The sequence below is a fragment of the Trachinotus anak genome, unplaced genomic scaffold, assembly GCF_046630095.1.
Source record: "Trachinotus anak isolate AG129_WGS33_773 ecotype Australia unplaced genomic scaffold, CSIRO_AGI_Tana_v1 ptg000018l, whole genome shotgun sequence".
Classification (NCBI taxonomy): Eukaryota; Metazoa; Chordata; class Actinopteri; order Carangiformes; family Carangidae; genus Trachinotus; species Trachinotus anak.
The window spans coordinates 8,514,412-8,530,127 of record NW_027273869.1 but is presented as its reverse complement, the minus strand read 5'-3'; the positions used below and the strand labels follow the sequence as shown (position 1 = coordinate 8,530,127).

General features: G+C 40.5%; 2 protein-coding genes across 9 annotated transcripts; one reads left to right on the top strand and one right to left on the bottom strand.

Moving 5' to 3' along the window:
• Window positions 1–99: 99 nt before the first annotated feature.
• trim24 (tripartite motif containing 24) lies at window positions 100–12,175 on the bottom strand. Of its 7 annotated transcripts, none has more exons than XM_071502946.1 (20): window positions 12,086–12,175; window positions 11,440–11,738; window positions 11,081–11,199; window positions 10,807–10,954; window positions 10,011–10,143; window positions 9,583–9,699; window positions 9,237–9,351; window positions 9,005–9,151; window positions 8,785–8,899; window positions 6,604–6,743; window positions 6,128–6,376; window positions 5,801–5,923; window positions 5,549–5,696; window positions 5,382–5,439; window positions 4,738–4,864; window positions 4,071–4,372; window positions 3,094–3,205; window positions 2,822–2,896; window positions 2,100–2,255; window positions 100–1,918 (listed from the first exon to the last, which is right to left on the bottom strand). In XM_071502946.1, exons 2-20 carry the CDS (start codon window positions 11,711–11,713, stop codon window positions 1,346–1,348), a joined length of 3,231 nt encoding a protein of 1,076 aa, XP_071359047.1. In that variant the 5' UTR covers window positions 11,714–11,738; window positions 12,086–12,175; the 3' UTR covers window positions 100–1,345. The 7 variants fall into 7 exon arrangements, with proteins under 7 accessions (XP_071359047.1, XP_071359046.1, XP_071359052.1 ...); XM_071502945.1 differs by having other exon boundaries at window positions 11,440–11,789; window positions 12,086–12,160; XM_071502951.1 differs by having other exon boundaries at window positions 5,801–5,863; window positions 11,440–12,147.
• A 42-nt stretch (window positions 12,176–12,217) lies between these two features.
• Window positions 12,218–15,162, top strand: LOC139635533 (aldo-keto reductase family 1 member D1-like). Of its 2 annotated transcripts, XM_071502956.1 has the most exons (10): window positions 12,218–12,296; window positions 12,373–12,618; window positions 12,769–12,936; window positions 13,080–13,196; window positions 13,352–13,429; window positions 13,813–13,935; window positions 14,117–14,226; window positions 14,402–14,567; window positions 14,660–14,742; window positions 14,826–15,162. In XM_071502956.1, exons 2-10 carry the CDS (start codon window positions 12,520–12,522, stop codon window positions 14,866–14,868), a joined length of 987 nt encoding a protein of 328 aa, XP_071359057.1. In that variant the 5' UTR covers window positions 12,218–12,296; window positions 12,373–12,519; the 3' UTR covers window positions 14,869–15,162. The 2 variants fall into 2 exon arrangements, with proteins under 2 accessions (XP_071359057.1, XP_071359056.1); XM_071502955.1 differs by having other exon boundaries at window positions 12,285–12,618.
• Window positions 15,163–15,716: the final 554 nt, after the last annotated feature.

Here is a 15,716-nt window from a genome sequence, read left to right as displayed (position 1 = left end):
GCGTTCGACCCCGGTTTAGAAAATAATAATAATAATAATAATAATAATAATAAAATTAAAATCAGAATAAAGATGACAACAGTGGCAGGCAAGCAGCAGTCAGATCTACATGTAACACTGTTTATTACAAACATTGTAAATGCAGATGTTCAATGCTCGACATTGTCTGTAGAGTCCATTAACAGGTCCTGCGCATCCTCAACTCGTAATAAAGTCGTTACACTGGACAAAAACAATCTACTGTCACTCTTTGACTCACTCTTCAGCTCAAGTGAGCTGACGGCCGTACAGGAAGGCTTAGTTCACTGAAGAAAATCTGTTTCTAATTGGCCAAATGTGTGCAATTTCATGGGTTATTCGTTACTTCAGGCAGAAAACTAAAACAATGAAGCTCTTGCTTAACATTAAATAAGAGTAATCACGATGCAGAAGGGCAAGGACACGCTTTGGAAAACATACTGTTGTCAGAGGCTGACAATGAAAAAGGTGATAATCATGTCTCTGAATTATCTCTGACTGATAACGCTTAAATAAATAAAGTCTGTGAAGAAACGTTCTCTTGATAAATCACCTTTGGGATTTGGGGGGATAAGAGGCCTCAAACTGGCAACACACCATGATAGTGGCAATTCATGTTTGTCCTCCCCGACAACCAGGCAGCACAGTTTTTAAAATATCATTTTTTTCCAAGGGACTGTTGCACTGATTTATGTGTCACTTCTTTCTGTTCAGAAACTACAGTACATACAGCGGCCCTATTTGCTGCATACATAGCATTATTACAACACTAACAAAATAAAAAATACTATTGCAATAAAACATAATTTGTTTATGAGCCAAATGGCTAGTACAAGTGGGCTAAAGTCTATAAACACAAAAATGGAGGCATTAGTATTTATATTAAGACATCTTGCATGCATTATTAATCCAAAGTCTTTTTTCTTAATATGATTGCAGCATTTTGTGCCTTCAGTTCATGGCATCATTATGTACAAGTGATAAGTAAGGTAACTGATGATAACTTACACAGGATCCTATCAACAAAGAATATCTTTTGTGTGCTTCTCAGTGTCTCATCACAGAGAACGACCTGTTACAGTAAAATTGTAACCTCTGTCCAGCAAAAGCACAAAAAAACAGCTTATTTACTCCCTTGAATGTGCATCTGCAGCATCACTGCTACTAAATAAAGTCTGTTTAGTACGGCAGTACCTTTTTTCCTATTGCAAATAAAACACAGTACAAATCTGTCTGATTGCAGCAAATGTAGGTCCCCACTGGGGCCAATTCTGTGGAAGACTGAAATCATCCATCTTTTCTTCAGCTTCACTCTGTTGTAATCCATCTACCCCTCCTCCTCTTTGGCTGTGTCTGCAGGACCCGTCTCCTTCTTTTGGGTTACAGGTGGATCTACAGTCTTGTCTGCAGGGAGCTCAAGGTTCTCCTCTTTCGGGGAGCTGGGAGCTACTCCGTCTTTTGTTTCACTATCAGCAGCAGGAGAGCTTTCCGCCTCCTTCACGGGACTTTTCACATCCTGCTTCACCTCCTCTGCAGGATGCGGGTCCTCCTCAGTAGCTGCTACAGTTTTCTCCATCTCCTTTTCACTCGTGTCAGTCGCCTTCTCCTCCATCTCTGACTTCCCTTGCTCCGCAGGGGCTGGCGCTTCTTCCAGAGGAGCCAAATCCTCTTCTACAGGGGGGATTCCTTTTCCTGCAGGACTTTGAGGTTTACTGTCTTCAGTGGGTGCCACGCCTCCCTCCATCATCTCTTCCTCCTCTTCGTCTATCTCATCCTCTAAAGGAGGGATCATCTGTTCTTCCCTCCCACCGGGGAATACCTTATCTGGGTAGACTAGCTTCAGCTGCTCCTCAAAGTAGTCCTCCAGGTACAAGCCAGCACTCCCCACTTCTGAGGTCGCCTGTACAGAAATGGCAGTGACAATCAAAGACAATATGATCTTTAAAACAACTAATCTTTGGTAAAACTCAACAAAAAAAAAAAAAAAGACTGTTGGTGAAGTGGTATCTGACAATAAGTAGAAAATGTGCATATAAATGCTTAATAAAAACAAACAAACAAAAACTAAAATGTATGTTTACCTTGTAGTACTTTGCACAGTTGAAAAATATGAGCCTGATGTCTGCAACAAATCCCTCTGGACTTTTATAACATTCACCATCCTTCAACTCCAGTTTCCTCTTCACTATCGACAAATCCATCGGCGTCTTGATCAGCTCTTTGTACCGTCTTGTCTCCTACGTGAAAAAAACATAAAAAACTTAAGCGCCTGACACAACTGACTTGAGAATCTCATTTTTTATCAATCACCAAATCTTTAAGATCAACAGCTACTTTCAAAAACCAAAAATGCAATAACAACTCAATGTGATCTTGGATGTGTCTTTCCAAAATTAGTTGAAAGATTTATTTCTTACCTCTTCAAGTATGAGCTAATTATGACAATTATGATGATTAAAATAAAGTGAGAAGGCAACGGATTAGAAAAAACACACTAAGTGATGTTTACTGAGGTAAATCTTGACTAAATTAGTGAACCTCACTGTGATTGAAAAACACATTGACCAGAGAACACGTTTCTTCACACTGTAGTTAGCTGTTCTCAAAAAAAAAAATACAGTAGTCTGTCTTCTATTCATTTTTCAGTCATAAAAATAAGGATAATCTTGCCTAAGAGCTAATAGTAGAATACTGACTTACTTCCAGAGTAAAAGTACAACAGCACAACTCCTTAACGTTGTAGTACTCTGTGCACCACTGTTTCTTTTTTTTGTTTTGAACCTGACTGAATACTGTGCCTTACCGATGGAGAAGCAGGCTGCTGGAAGTCGGTGCTGAAGTCATTGCAGAACAGACGTAGTAGGAGCCTCTCACACTTCTGCATAAACACATAAGAAAAAGAGGGAAAATTAGATTCAATGAATTTAAGTCTTTAAGGACATGACATGTGTTTGATGGGAGGTGATTGCGGGAATCAAAGAAAAAATAAGTGTTGTCATATAAACAGGGAAACTAGGCTTTGGTACTGAAGCATACCGTGGACCAAAAAAAAGGAAACTGTGTGACTGAGCGTACCCTTCTATCAACAGGTGGGAATCCCTCTGAGACGGGGTCACCCTTGCTGTCACAGTTGTACTCCATCTCAGGCGAGACGAGGTCTCGGCAGAATGAACAGAACCACTCGCCGCTGAGGAGAGAAGAGAAACAGGGACAAAAAAAAAGATGTTAGATGAAAGGATTGGCTGGTTTCTGCTGAATAAGATCAAAACTTTACAGTGTCTGTCCCGACGACAGGGCAGCCAAGCTCAGTCAAAAACAACACCTGCAGAAGAGCTCATCAGCATCTTCGTCATTAGTATAAATTCATACTATTCTGCTTAGTTCTTCTATAATAAAATAACAAGTACTGTAAAAAGCAATGTAACATATTTTTTTTAATGTGGTGTAATTCTTACGTTTGAACACAAGAAATGGAACACGTGAAGATTTACAGCTTTTGGTTAAATATTTTCCTTAATTTGTCTCATGCTTTTCCAGATAAACCTCCTCTCAATGTAACCAACCTAACAAAAATATAGATTTAAAATGAGTCTTGTAATTGTTACCCAATACACATTACACAAATTACAGCATGAGAAACATTTTATTTTTTAGAAGAAAAAGAAAAACATAATTATTCTTTCAAGGTTGATCAAAAAGTTCACAGTAAAGTAAGAGAGACCTCTTAGAGACCTAAGAGAAGTTCTTGTACTTGTTAGCACCATGATAATCTCTATAATTACTAATTATTAATAATATTGAAACATTTCAGAAAGAAAGAAAGCTCTACATTGGAGAAATATGTTGACACACTAATGATAATTACAAGAATTATGAGAATATACTGTAAGGTTGGTAAGTACAACCATAATAATGTTTTTCCAAGACACTGTTCACAAAGGCTGCACATAAGACTGACACACCCTCCCTCATGTCATTTATCCATCTCTACCTATACCATTGCTGCGAGCATTTCAGTTCCCTGTGTCACCGAGAGACAGTCTGTCTCTCACCTGGGGGACTCGTTCAGCGTGGGGATGTGGCAGGACAGATGGAAAACTTTGGGACACTTGTCGCAACAGAGCAGCTCTCCTCCGTTCTGACAGACGGCGCACCAGTCCTCGTTAGGATCTTCCTCCGGCTCCGCTCTCTTCTCAGACTCCGGCTGTGCAGTTGGCTGAGGACGCTGCTCTTTCCCAGCTTTGGTCTCTGATCCAGGGACTGGGGCTGGGACAGACACCTTCTGCTGCTGCCGGGGCTTAGACTGAGCCCCGGTGCTGCTGTCGGGCAGGCTGGACCCTACAGTGGACTGCACCTGTAGGCAATGAAAGATATATGCAGTTAGATGCAGTGACTCAAAAATAAAATCCGGACAGTGGGAGAGTGAGCACTTGACTTTTGGCTGCTGATTCAGGAATAGTAATCTAATTTAGTCACAAAAAAAAAATGGTGCCATTTTGAGAATGAACTAAAACAAAATATAATACGACTCAATATTATTTTTCAATGGTTTTTAAAAACAAGAACATATTAAACACACTCCACTCTGCAAGTGGCAACACACTGTCACCTGCACCTTACTGCTTTCATGCTACATTTCGACACTAAACGTTACTGACAACAAAACAAGAAACACTAAATATTCTGGACTAATGACGTAACCCAAGTCATTTCTCTTACAAAATGAACTTCATCCTCGTCCTCTGGCTCATCCTTGATGACGATAATGGGCCCCGGGGACGACCTTCTTCGTCGCTTGGCTGAGGGGGCAGATGGCGGCTCAGAAGTCGGCCTCCAGGCAGACGTCCTTCATCGCACAGATTGCCAGAGAGAAGAGAAGAGGAGATTGTGACCATTTTGTGGTAACAGACCTGGTGGCCTTGCTTTCACCACATCAAGACAGATTGTCCTCTGGACGTCACATCACATGGAGGGAAAAACGCAGCTGACTGGAAACACGGAAGTGTCACAAGGACATAATGTATATGTGCCAGTTCCACTGTAGGCTATGATAACAGAGTCAAATATGAGACTGAGGGCTCGTTACAAACGGTGATGAAGACAACTGCTATCAAAACATGACACCATTTGAAATAGTTTCAATGTTGTGAATAAAAAAAAAATCCAACCTCAAAATATAAAGCGTGCAAAGAAAAAGCAAATAGTTTAATCTAACTGTACAATTAGAACAACATGGAAGTTTCAGGGTGGAAAGAAGATTCATTGATGAGGAAAAAAGTTTTCACAGCAGTTTAACTTAATGTAGTGAAACCTTTGACAGTCTGACAGCCCTGGTTTATTGGGGATTTAGCATCTGTTCTTACCCTGTGCCTCTGTCTGTAGAAGATGGTTTGGCCATCGGGGAGTTCTGCCTTCCTTGAACTTGAGAAAAAAGGGTGAGAAAAAAAAAATTGAAGTGATGACAAAAAGCTCAAGTTAAAATGTATTTTCCTTTAGGATTGCGGCTCAATCAGAGCACAGACACACAGACCTGTTATGTGATTAAGTGTGCTTGTTTTGTCTGTGGTTGCTGTGGCTACGCTTGGAGCGTAGCTGGGTTTGGGGATAGAGATGGTGATGGAGGGGACGGGTCCGCTAGCTTCACTCCTCTTCAGGAAGGAGGACTCTGGGAGGCCCCTCTGAAGAAAACAAAACAAAAATGTGGTATAAACATCACACAAAGCCCAGATAGCTCTTTCTCCCTCTGTAGAAAATCTCTTTGGTCCCTCCCTCTTCTGCCAACCTGGTGTAGTGTCGTCTGTGTAGCTGCTCCGGCAGACAGAGGCTGTGGGTAGCGGGAAGTACCCTGCAACACATCCATGGGTTTAGGAGGGAAGCTGGAGCTATGGATCAGATCTCTCAGAGACTAGATGTAGAAAGAAAAATTGAAGTTGAAAGAATAGTTCATGTTTACAAAGAAAAAAAGCCAGTTTCTCTTTTATAAGACACTCCCCTGAAGAAAACACAGGTAATGACAATAGGTATCATCTACAAAAACGTGATAAGGACCCCGTGTTTGGCACACAGGCACATTTCCCACACATCCACTTTCTAATATTCACCCACTTACCTGAGCAGGTGGGAACCCTGTGTTGTGAAGCATGGAGGAGGTGGGGCTTCTGGGGTTGGGGTGGGAGCTGCTCCCATACCTGCGTCCCTGTTGTGTCAAGCTCGGGGGACCGTGGGAAGGGGAGGAGCCTCCATGGATGGGCCTGGTTGGGGGTGGAGGGCCGGGGGGTCCGGGGAGCCTGACATTCTGGTACCAGGACCAGTGGTTGGGAGCGGGCTGTCTGTGGGGCTGTTGGGAAAGCTTGTCAACCTTGGACAGAGGGGTAGTTAACAGTTTAATCAGTGCTGGTAGAGACTGTACTCTGTTGACAACTGTAATCTATGATATAAAAGGATAAACAAAGAACACTGAGAATGCCTCGCAGTATTAGCGCTGTAAGCAAGAAGTACATAGGAAAATTTTACAAATTTAACATCTTCATTGAACTCATGAACTCCTGAGGTTATTAAAACATCTGGCTCCGATAACCGTCCTACCTGCATCTGGAGCTGAGCCAGCGTGCTCTGCCGCTGCTGAGCTGAGACGGACAGACCTCCGGCAGGTGCGTCTGCTCTGGGAGCTGCTTGGTGGTTGGTGATGGGCGGCCGTCCTGGGCCCCGTTCTACTACCAGAGAACCTGGACAGAACAAGCAGTTAAACCGTTAATAATTAACTATGAAGTGAATGAACTCCAGACCTCAGGTTGACGGGGGACTCATCCACATCACTGTATGCAAACTTGCACACATATGTATGTAGTTGGAGTGGTGCAGATTAGTTTTATGGTGTGAAAATGACTCTTTTGGAAGTTGTGTTTGCAACTGTGTGTTGAGATTCTAATCTTGTTCTGTTAGGGATCAGATGAGGTGGTATATTGGGATGACATTGCCTGTAAGTTCGACCTGGTTTTTATATTCCATTTACATCTTTTCTTTCTTTTATTTACCTGCTCAGGGACTACAGGCAGAAATTAGCTTTATTCTATTTTTTTTTTTACTATAACCCATGCATCTCCTAGTTTATACGAGGTTAATGTTGAATTGTGCACTGCCCCTGCCTAAATAAATTAATAAATAAAAGATAAAATAAATATACGTTTCTGTTGCAACGTCAGCTCAGTTTAAAAGAGCACTGGACTGCTGTCACCTTGCTGGACAGTAAAATCATATCATCTTTTTTTATTCCATGCATTCTTCTCTGTTGGTGCCTACATTGCCCATAATGCTACGTGAGTAGCGAGAGTTTGGTCTGAGATGTGTTTTGGTAGTAGCAGCTAATGTGCAGTAATAAGGAGTGGACTACAGAGATCTGGTAAGCTCACTTCTTTCAAACGCCACACCGCTCTGCCAAGGCGGACAGTGACATCACTTGAGGCAATTTATCACTTTTTGCTCAGCTCTCTCTGGAGCCATAAAAGGCTTTACACAGTGTTTTTTCACACCTATTTTTAATGATAATCATGGGCCTGCAGCTGTTGTTCATACTTGACAAAAGGCTGAATAATAAAATTATGGTGCAGTTTATGGATTATGGGTACTTTTTTACATAAATTACGAGAGCTTTGTTACCAACGGTAGTTGGCCAAGAACAAGGGTTAGTCAATATTTTCTGAAATACAAGCTCAGCCAGAAGTGACACTTGCTGACAGCGTGAACTGTAGTAAACCTCAGGTATTTCTGCACACACATGGGCGTGCCGCCACAGACAGAGAACAGACATGGAGAGGTGGATTCAGTTACAAGCACAGATGAGGCAAAGTTCCCAAAAGAATTCAAATATACTGACCGCAGCCATGTTTGATAGAAAAATTAATCCTGGCGGTTTAAGTTGAAAAGAAATGACAATGATTCACTTCTACTAATGAAATACGATGTAAAACCCATGTATTACTATACTTAAAATGTGTCTCTCAAAGCAGCAGGTAAAGCAAGTACAGGCGCACACACACAAGTGTTGTTGTCCACTGTTCTGAAAAAAAAACAGATGATTTAGTTTTAGAGACACTAAACTTAAAAACTATCTGAGCAGTGAAAGGTCTTTTCAAATAGCAGAGACAGTAATGACTGCAGGTGATTTAGCCTCCTCTAAATTTAGCATTTCTTTTTTAAGTCTATTGTTATCACCACTAAATTCTCCATCAAAAGAAAAAGAAGCACATCCACATGCCAAGAATTAAAAAGACGATTACACAGAAGAGAATACATAAAGATTAAGATTAAGAAAAATGTTCTTTAGGCCAGATGAGATTAACACACTGGAAGACATAAATGAAAATGCAATCTCTCGTTTACTTGATTTTAAGAGCACACTGACAAAGATAACACGGAAGAAGAGGATGACGCGGCCGACACTTCTTTCCAAGAAACAGCCATGTACTCATCACTGTGCTGATTTCCTTTAAAAGGAAATACTTTTCCTCGTCCCTTCTCTTGACCCTCAAATGATGCTGTAGAAGAACAACAACAGGGACGTTGCATCTAACTTCTACTCACAGTGAGCATCACTGGCGATGACAAAAGCGTAAGCTACCAAAAAAAATTAACGAACAAAGCAGAGTGTAGTTTACAGTTACTCCTGCGGGTGATGGGGTTTTTTAAGAGATACGAAGTCGTCTACAAATCAGTCGTAATTCGCTGCTTCTTGACTCGTACTAAAAGTTCAGGTGGTGCAAGTCTTACCGAGGTCTACATTTGTGGCCCAGAAACCAGAGCGACACTGGAACCGAACAGAGCTCTGAGGGACGATGGAGGGATTACAGCTCGCTCTCATCAAGTAATGGATCTGGAAAAGGATCTAGGAGATGAAACAAGAGAGAATTTTTTTTCTCAAGTGTCAAGGAAATTATAAAAAGTTTGTAAAATTGTACGTTTCTGTCAAATAATTATTGTAGAAACTTACCAGTCTCTTGCAGTACAGGAGCGCTGTTCCACTATGACTGGCTGTAGCCCATTTGGTGAAGCTAATAACGTGGTCTAGGTGCCTACTCAGGGAGTTGACGTCCTCCTGCTGCTTTTTCAAACCCAACTCATGGTCCTTAGTCAGAGCCTGAGAGCACATGTGTTCATGAATTGTTAGAAAACACCATAATCGAATGTCACCATTGACAAAACGCAGAATAAACCCACTTTACCTCAAGCTGGTTAACCAGAATCTTCCCCTTCCTGTTGATCTCCATTATCAAATTACAGATGGACTTCTTTATTTCATTTGTTACAGCCTTTCGGTTTTCTTCCACTTGTTGGAGTCTGGGAGAATCAATGGGATAAAATTAAAGTGAGTTGTAATATGCCTGACTTTAATCGAAAATCATTTTGAATGTAATTAAATTTGCTAGAACTCTCAAAACTAAATGCCATCTTTCAGTATTCTAAGGGAATTAATTTGTTGAAATGATGTTGCAGACACCTTATTACACCTGAAATGCATATAAAACAGAAACTCTGACCAAGTTCCAGGTAAATGGTGGATGACCTTACCCAGTGCTGATACAGCCAGAAACGTCCTCGATGGCCTTTCTCTTCTCTTGCAACTGCTGCGTCATGTTCTCCAGATACTGCCTGTGGTTTCTGTATGCATCCTCCAAAAACTGGTAGCTGGACGCAAAGAATATGAAAACGTGAGGTGAATGAATTTATCTCCGGGTATTTTTGTTTCGCAAGATACAATGGTGTTTTAAAAATATATGTTTTTTTTTTTTGTTTTGTTTTTTTTTTTAAATCCTTTTCTGATAGTAAACAGCTTTTGACATTATCACATACAGATATGTTCTCATCAAACTGCACAGCAAAGAGAAATCATTTGCTTAAAAATCAGGAGCAGACATGCTAATTTCCTATTACCAATTTTTATGGAAAATAAATAGGAAAGAACACACTAGTTTACGTGGGGAAAAAAATCTGCGTACTTGTGATCCTTGTGCTTAAGCAGCTGACAGTCCCGACAGGTGAGTCGGTCGCACGTCTCACAAAACAGCTTCAGTGGCTCTTGCTTGTGGACGTCACAAAACACAGGCTTCTGTGTGGAAATACCTACTGCTTCTGGGATACAGATGAGTGGGAAATGTAAGAACACACGGAAATGTCATATGGCTTATGTCACCTTAAATTCTTGGCCCCTCTTCTCAATTTACATGCTTCCACTTGGTCAGGTTATTCAGAATCACGTCATTCGTTCTTATCTTTTTTACACTGATGACACCAAATCATAAACGCCTCTAAAGCCCCCAGATCCTAACTGCATTGTGACTCTTACTTCCTGCCTCTCAGATATAGATTAAATTCTTCAAATTTCACAGCCTTCTCTTTTATCTAGTTTTATTTTTCTCTCAAGCACTTTGTAACCTTCTTAAGAAAAGTACTACATAAATAAAAGTTACTTTTGTTAAAGAGTTGCTCCGCTTTATAAAATATTAACACCTTAATTGTCATGGCCGCAATCTTGGTGGAGCAGTTTGTCTACACTTCCCAGACCTCTGGCAGGTAGAAAATTTTCTCAGCCAATCAACAGGTGTGGTTTTTGAACGCCTGCAGCTGGTCCTAACCTAACTGTGGCTTGTGCATTTCTTCAGTGCATTATTCACCCCTCCTTTCTGTAATAGGATGAAGGGCACAAACACCTGCAGGGCATCTTGTCTTTATTCAATATTTACTGTCACTTTTAGATTAGTCTTATTACTGAAGATTTGCTCCAAGATACACTACCTGGGGACATCTCTTCCTTCTGGCGTATGGTGTGATCCCTCGTGAACTTAACCCTTTGATGAGCCTCAATGCATGTCACGCACAAAAACTCCACACACTCCACGCAGTAACCTGTTGCTTCTGTGTTGTCATCACAGCTCATACACACCTATTACAGAATAAGAATACCAAACAAAACAAAGGAAGACAAAGCAATCACCAATCATCAGTCTCTAGGTCATACGACCGAACCATTGTGAGATTTAAGGCTCAGGACATGCAAGTGACGACCAACCTGGCTAGTTTTCTCCACAGTGCTACTCGGCACCTCAGCGGAGTCCTTGACAAAGAAATTATCCAGCACATCCATCTCCCAGCATTCCTGTCTACATACTGGACATCGAATAGCACCTACTGGAGCAACAGAACAGATCCATTATTCAAGGTGTCAGCTCATAACCACTTACATGATTTTGTGTTTAATAATAAATACACACTGCTGGGCAAACAGGTGTCTATAGTAGTGATTTAGTGACAATAGGACATGAGTTCATACTCTCTTGCTAACCCAACCAGCTTCACTTCACTGTAAAGAGCTCAATCAATCAAGATCAAGAACCTACAAGATTTCATATCAACAGACACTGTTCTCACATGGTTTGCTGTTGTCGACTTGACCTTGCGAGTCACGCCTCGGGTCAGCACTCCTGAAGGGGGCAGGAAGACACCTCTTGCAGAAGGAGTGGAGACACGGCAGCAGTTTGGGCTCTCTGTTGTGGAAGCTCAACTTGCAGATGGGACAAGTGTCCATTAGCCCGAAGGTGCCTTGCTGTTTCAGTCTCTCCTCCTCGGCTGGCAAACTTTCTGCTTCGTTTTCCACGATGATGACAATGTCGTCGTTGTCAACATTTTCAGCACTTTCATCCATTTTTGTTTCACTGCTGTTTCACGATCTTTCCAGGCAACCAATCGATGTAGCGTTGCGATTGGAAACAAAGGACAGCCTATAATTTCAATTTAACGATCCAGATTGGGAATGTTAACACTACCATTATACATTATGACATTGAAGACATATCCCTTTCATCCTAGAGGGTGGTTTATTAAACTACACAATAACAGCTTTAGTTCGAGTCTATTTCTTTGCGCTTTGGAAGCTAAATTAGCAACTTAGCCTGTTTTAACTGCACATATGCGAAAGATAATAAAAAAGGAAATCCCCGGTCTGTGGCGGCTCTTATTTAAACAGGCAAAAGATAACAGGGCAGAGTCATATAAGAATTGAAATTATCCTACATACATTGTATTTTGAAGCTCATATGTCCATAGGAAAGGCGACCATCTGTGCCTCCGTAGCCCAAAACACATACCATATATTACCCAAGCGGCATTGCGGTACATGAAAGCTACAGCGCCCGGTTACGGCCAAACTAGGTAGTACAGAGCGCATCTTTAAATCGGACATTCTCACTTACTCATCTATAACCTGTCCCCAGATTAAACTGCTGTCTGTAAGCGTGAATGTGCGACATGTTTTTTTTTTTTTTTTTTTTAATCACCGTTTCAGTTATTTGTCTATTTGTGCAGGATCCTGTTTTATGGACCTGGGAGGAGTCTGGCTGTGTCAAAGAGCAGTGGGACAAACCTCACTGCATTTCATGGCATATTTAACTCCGGGATACAAAAGAAGACAGCAGCACTGGCAAAAGTCTGGTCTTGAAGAGTCGCGCTTTGATGAGAATGAACCTGACGGCTGGGAGCCACTCTATTCCTCTGAGTGATGGGAACAGCATACCTTTGATAGGACTGGGGACTTATGGGGATCCCCGCACGGTATGAAACAGTATTTCGAGGAAATAGCTCATAGAACATAAATCAATAATTGATTTGCATGTCACAAAAAAAAGACACCTTTCGCTCTGTGACTCCAGGGATGTTATTAACTCATGAGTGTTATTTTTATTTGATTTTATTTTTTGGTAGACCCCTAAAGGAACTGCATATGAATCAGTTAAAATGGCTATTGAAACAGGGTACAGGCACCTTGATGGGGCTTTGGTCTATTTCAACGAACATGAAGTGGGACAAGCAATAAGGGAAAAAATTGCAGATGGGACTGTGAAGAGAGAGGACATCTTCTACTGTGGAAAGGTTTGCAAAGTGTACTTCTTTGTGTGAGTGTCTGAACGGTGTGAACCTGTGAACTTTTTTACCCACAACAATATTGATGGCTACAAAGGGAAAGCCACAGTTTTGCAAAAAGTAATACTTTTTGGTCTGCACTGATTATGCAGCTGTGGAACACATTCCATCCCCCAGAACTGGTGCGTCCCACTTTGGAAAAAACCTTGAAGACATTACAGCTGGATTATGTGGACCTCTATATTGTAGAAATGCCCACTGCCTTCAAGGTATACAATTAATGTTACATTACCTGTAGAAACAGTGAAAAAATGCATTTAAAAAAATATTATTATTATTATTACAGATTTTTTAAGTTTTGAACAATTGCAAAAATTATTTCACGTCACTAAATATTACTAAAATACTGTTATTTTTTTTTAAGCCTGGAGATAATTTCTACCCCAGAGATGAAAATGGAAAGTACATTTATCATGAGACTGACCTCTGTGCTACGTGGGAGGTGAGACTTGTTTACCTGCGCTCTACTTGTCATTCAAGAGTAATGAAAATGTTAAATGGTCTTTATAAGATAACAAATTTATGGATGTTATTGACCTATAAATAATTATTAATTACGATAATCTGCTGTAAACCCTTTTCTCTCCATTGAAGTCTACAAAACCTTTCATTCACAACCATACTTCTGGACATACTTCTGTCTAAAGGTCAATGTTAAATGCAGAAAGAGATAGATAATGCTGGCTAATCATCATAGGTCTGTGTTCAAGGTCAGGAACAAACCTCTGACAATACCTTGTTTGTGTGGCTGTAAAACTTTAACAAATCATGTTATATGAGTTCAATTTGTTGCTTTCTGCCCGTGCTTGTTCGTATCTGGGTCAGGCTTTGGAGGCTTGCAAAGATGCCGGGCTTGCAAAATCTCTCGGAGTATCCAACTTCAACAAGCGACAACTGGAGCTGATTCTTAACAAACCTGGGCTGAAACACAAGCCTGTCTCAAACCAGGTACATGCACATTAATGATATACCCATCTTCTGAAAATAAGGGCAAATGATAAGAAAACATTCAACTTTGGGTGATAGAAGAGAAAGAGCTGACAAACACAACTAAATGTTGGTGACTTAGTATTATATTGAGTCTATCCTAAATAACTAACAAACAGTATTTGTGCTTTTTTAAACATAGGTTGAATGCCATCCCTATTTCACTCAGCCAAAGTTGCTTGAATACTGCCGGCAGAATGATATCGTCATTGTGGGATATAGCCCCTTAGGGACATCTAGAGATGCATCCTGGTATGGGAGAAACATGCATACTTATCACATTGCATTCATGTGTAACTAGTAGATTACCCAGCGTTCTTGGCCATAAACAGTAATTTGCTTGTATAAGACTTTGGACTTGTAAAAATAGTATTTATATGTAAAAATGCACATGCTGTGTCATAGTAAAATGCCAGTCTTTTATCAGGGTAAACCTAACATGCCCCCCACTGTTGGAAGATGAGCTACTGGTATCCGTTGCTAAAAAGTATAACAAGACCACAGCCCAGGTGGCCCTGAGGTTCAATGTACAGAGAGGAGTGGTGGTCATCCCAAAGAGCTTCAACCCTGTTCGCATAAAGGAGAACTTTCAGGTTTGTTTTCATGGCTCCAAAAAGTACACCTTGAAAAATCAGGAAATAAAATATGAAATGCATTGCGAGTGACCTGTTTTAAAACACTGCAGATATTCGACTTCTCTCTCACTGAGGCGGAGATGAAGGCAATTGAGGCATTGAACAAGAATATTCGCTTTGTGGAGCTCCTCATGTGAGTGTAATGCATACTGTGTGAGTGATGTCCTGCTCCTCTAATAAACAAATAATTAATATTTCTCTCTATGGACTCAACAGGTGGTCTGATCATCCAGAGTATCCATTTCATGACGACTACTAGACAACACAGATGTCAAGACAACTTCAATTTGATCAAACAACTTGTTGCTTGTTCACTTTATAACTTTTACAACATTTGTGCCTTATTTTGAAAGTGACTGATGGAATTCCTACTGTACATTTCATGAAATATTTCTTATTTTTACTGCATGTTTGATCAATTTGACTTTCATATAGCAGGAAATTGGAGTATTTTATTATAATTTTATTTCTTTTATTTTAAAATGACGTGTTCTTTATTGACAAGTTTCATCAAAAACTTTTGTGACTGATTAAAAGGCAAATGGAAAACGTTCTCTCCCTTATTTGAACTGGCGCTGCAATCTCGCCGGGTTTTCGTCTAAGGCGGAAGTGGAGGACGGGTATTGTACGGCTTGTCTAGAAATATTAGAAACAGTAAAATGTATCGTCATTTGTGTAACAAACGCATATTTATAGATAAGACATTCTGAATGAGGGGTAAAATATAAGGTCACGCATTCAGGTGAACACAGATTTAAATTCTTTGCAACGAACCTTTGTAAAGATAATGCTGCCTTAAGGTGCAGTAGGAAATATTGATGTTCCGCCTGTTGAAAATATCCGGCAAAGTGGTACAAAGCACTGTCAAATTCTTTTCAAACGGTACGTGGTTGCTCAAATGCAGCATCTAGTAAGTATCCGTGCAAATAAAGGTAATGCAACCACACATCAGTTTCTGGTTAAATGTATCCTACTACTCCGTTGCATTGATGCAACACATAACATCACCACACTGTGCTAGTTAAAAAAAAACAAAGGAACACATGTAATTATTCATGTTATTCATGATGGAAGTTGTCTGAAATTGCAATTTACAGGCAAAACACT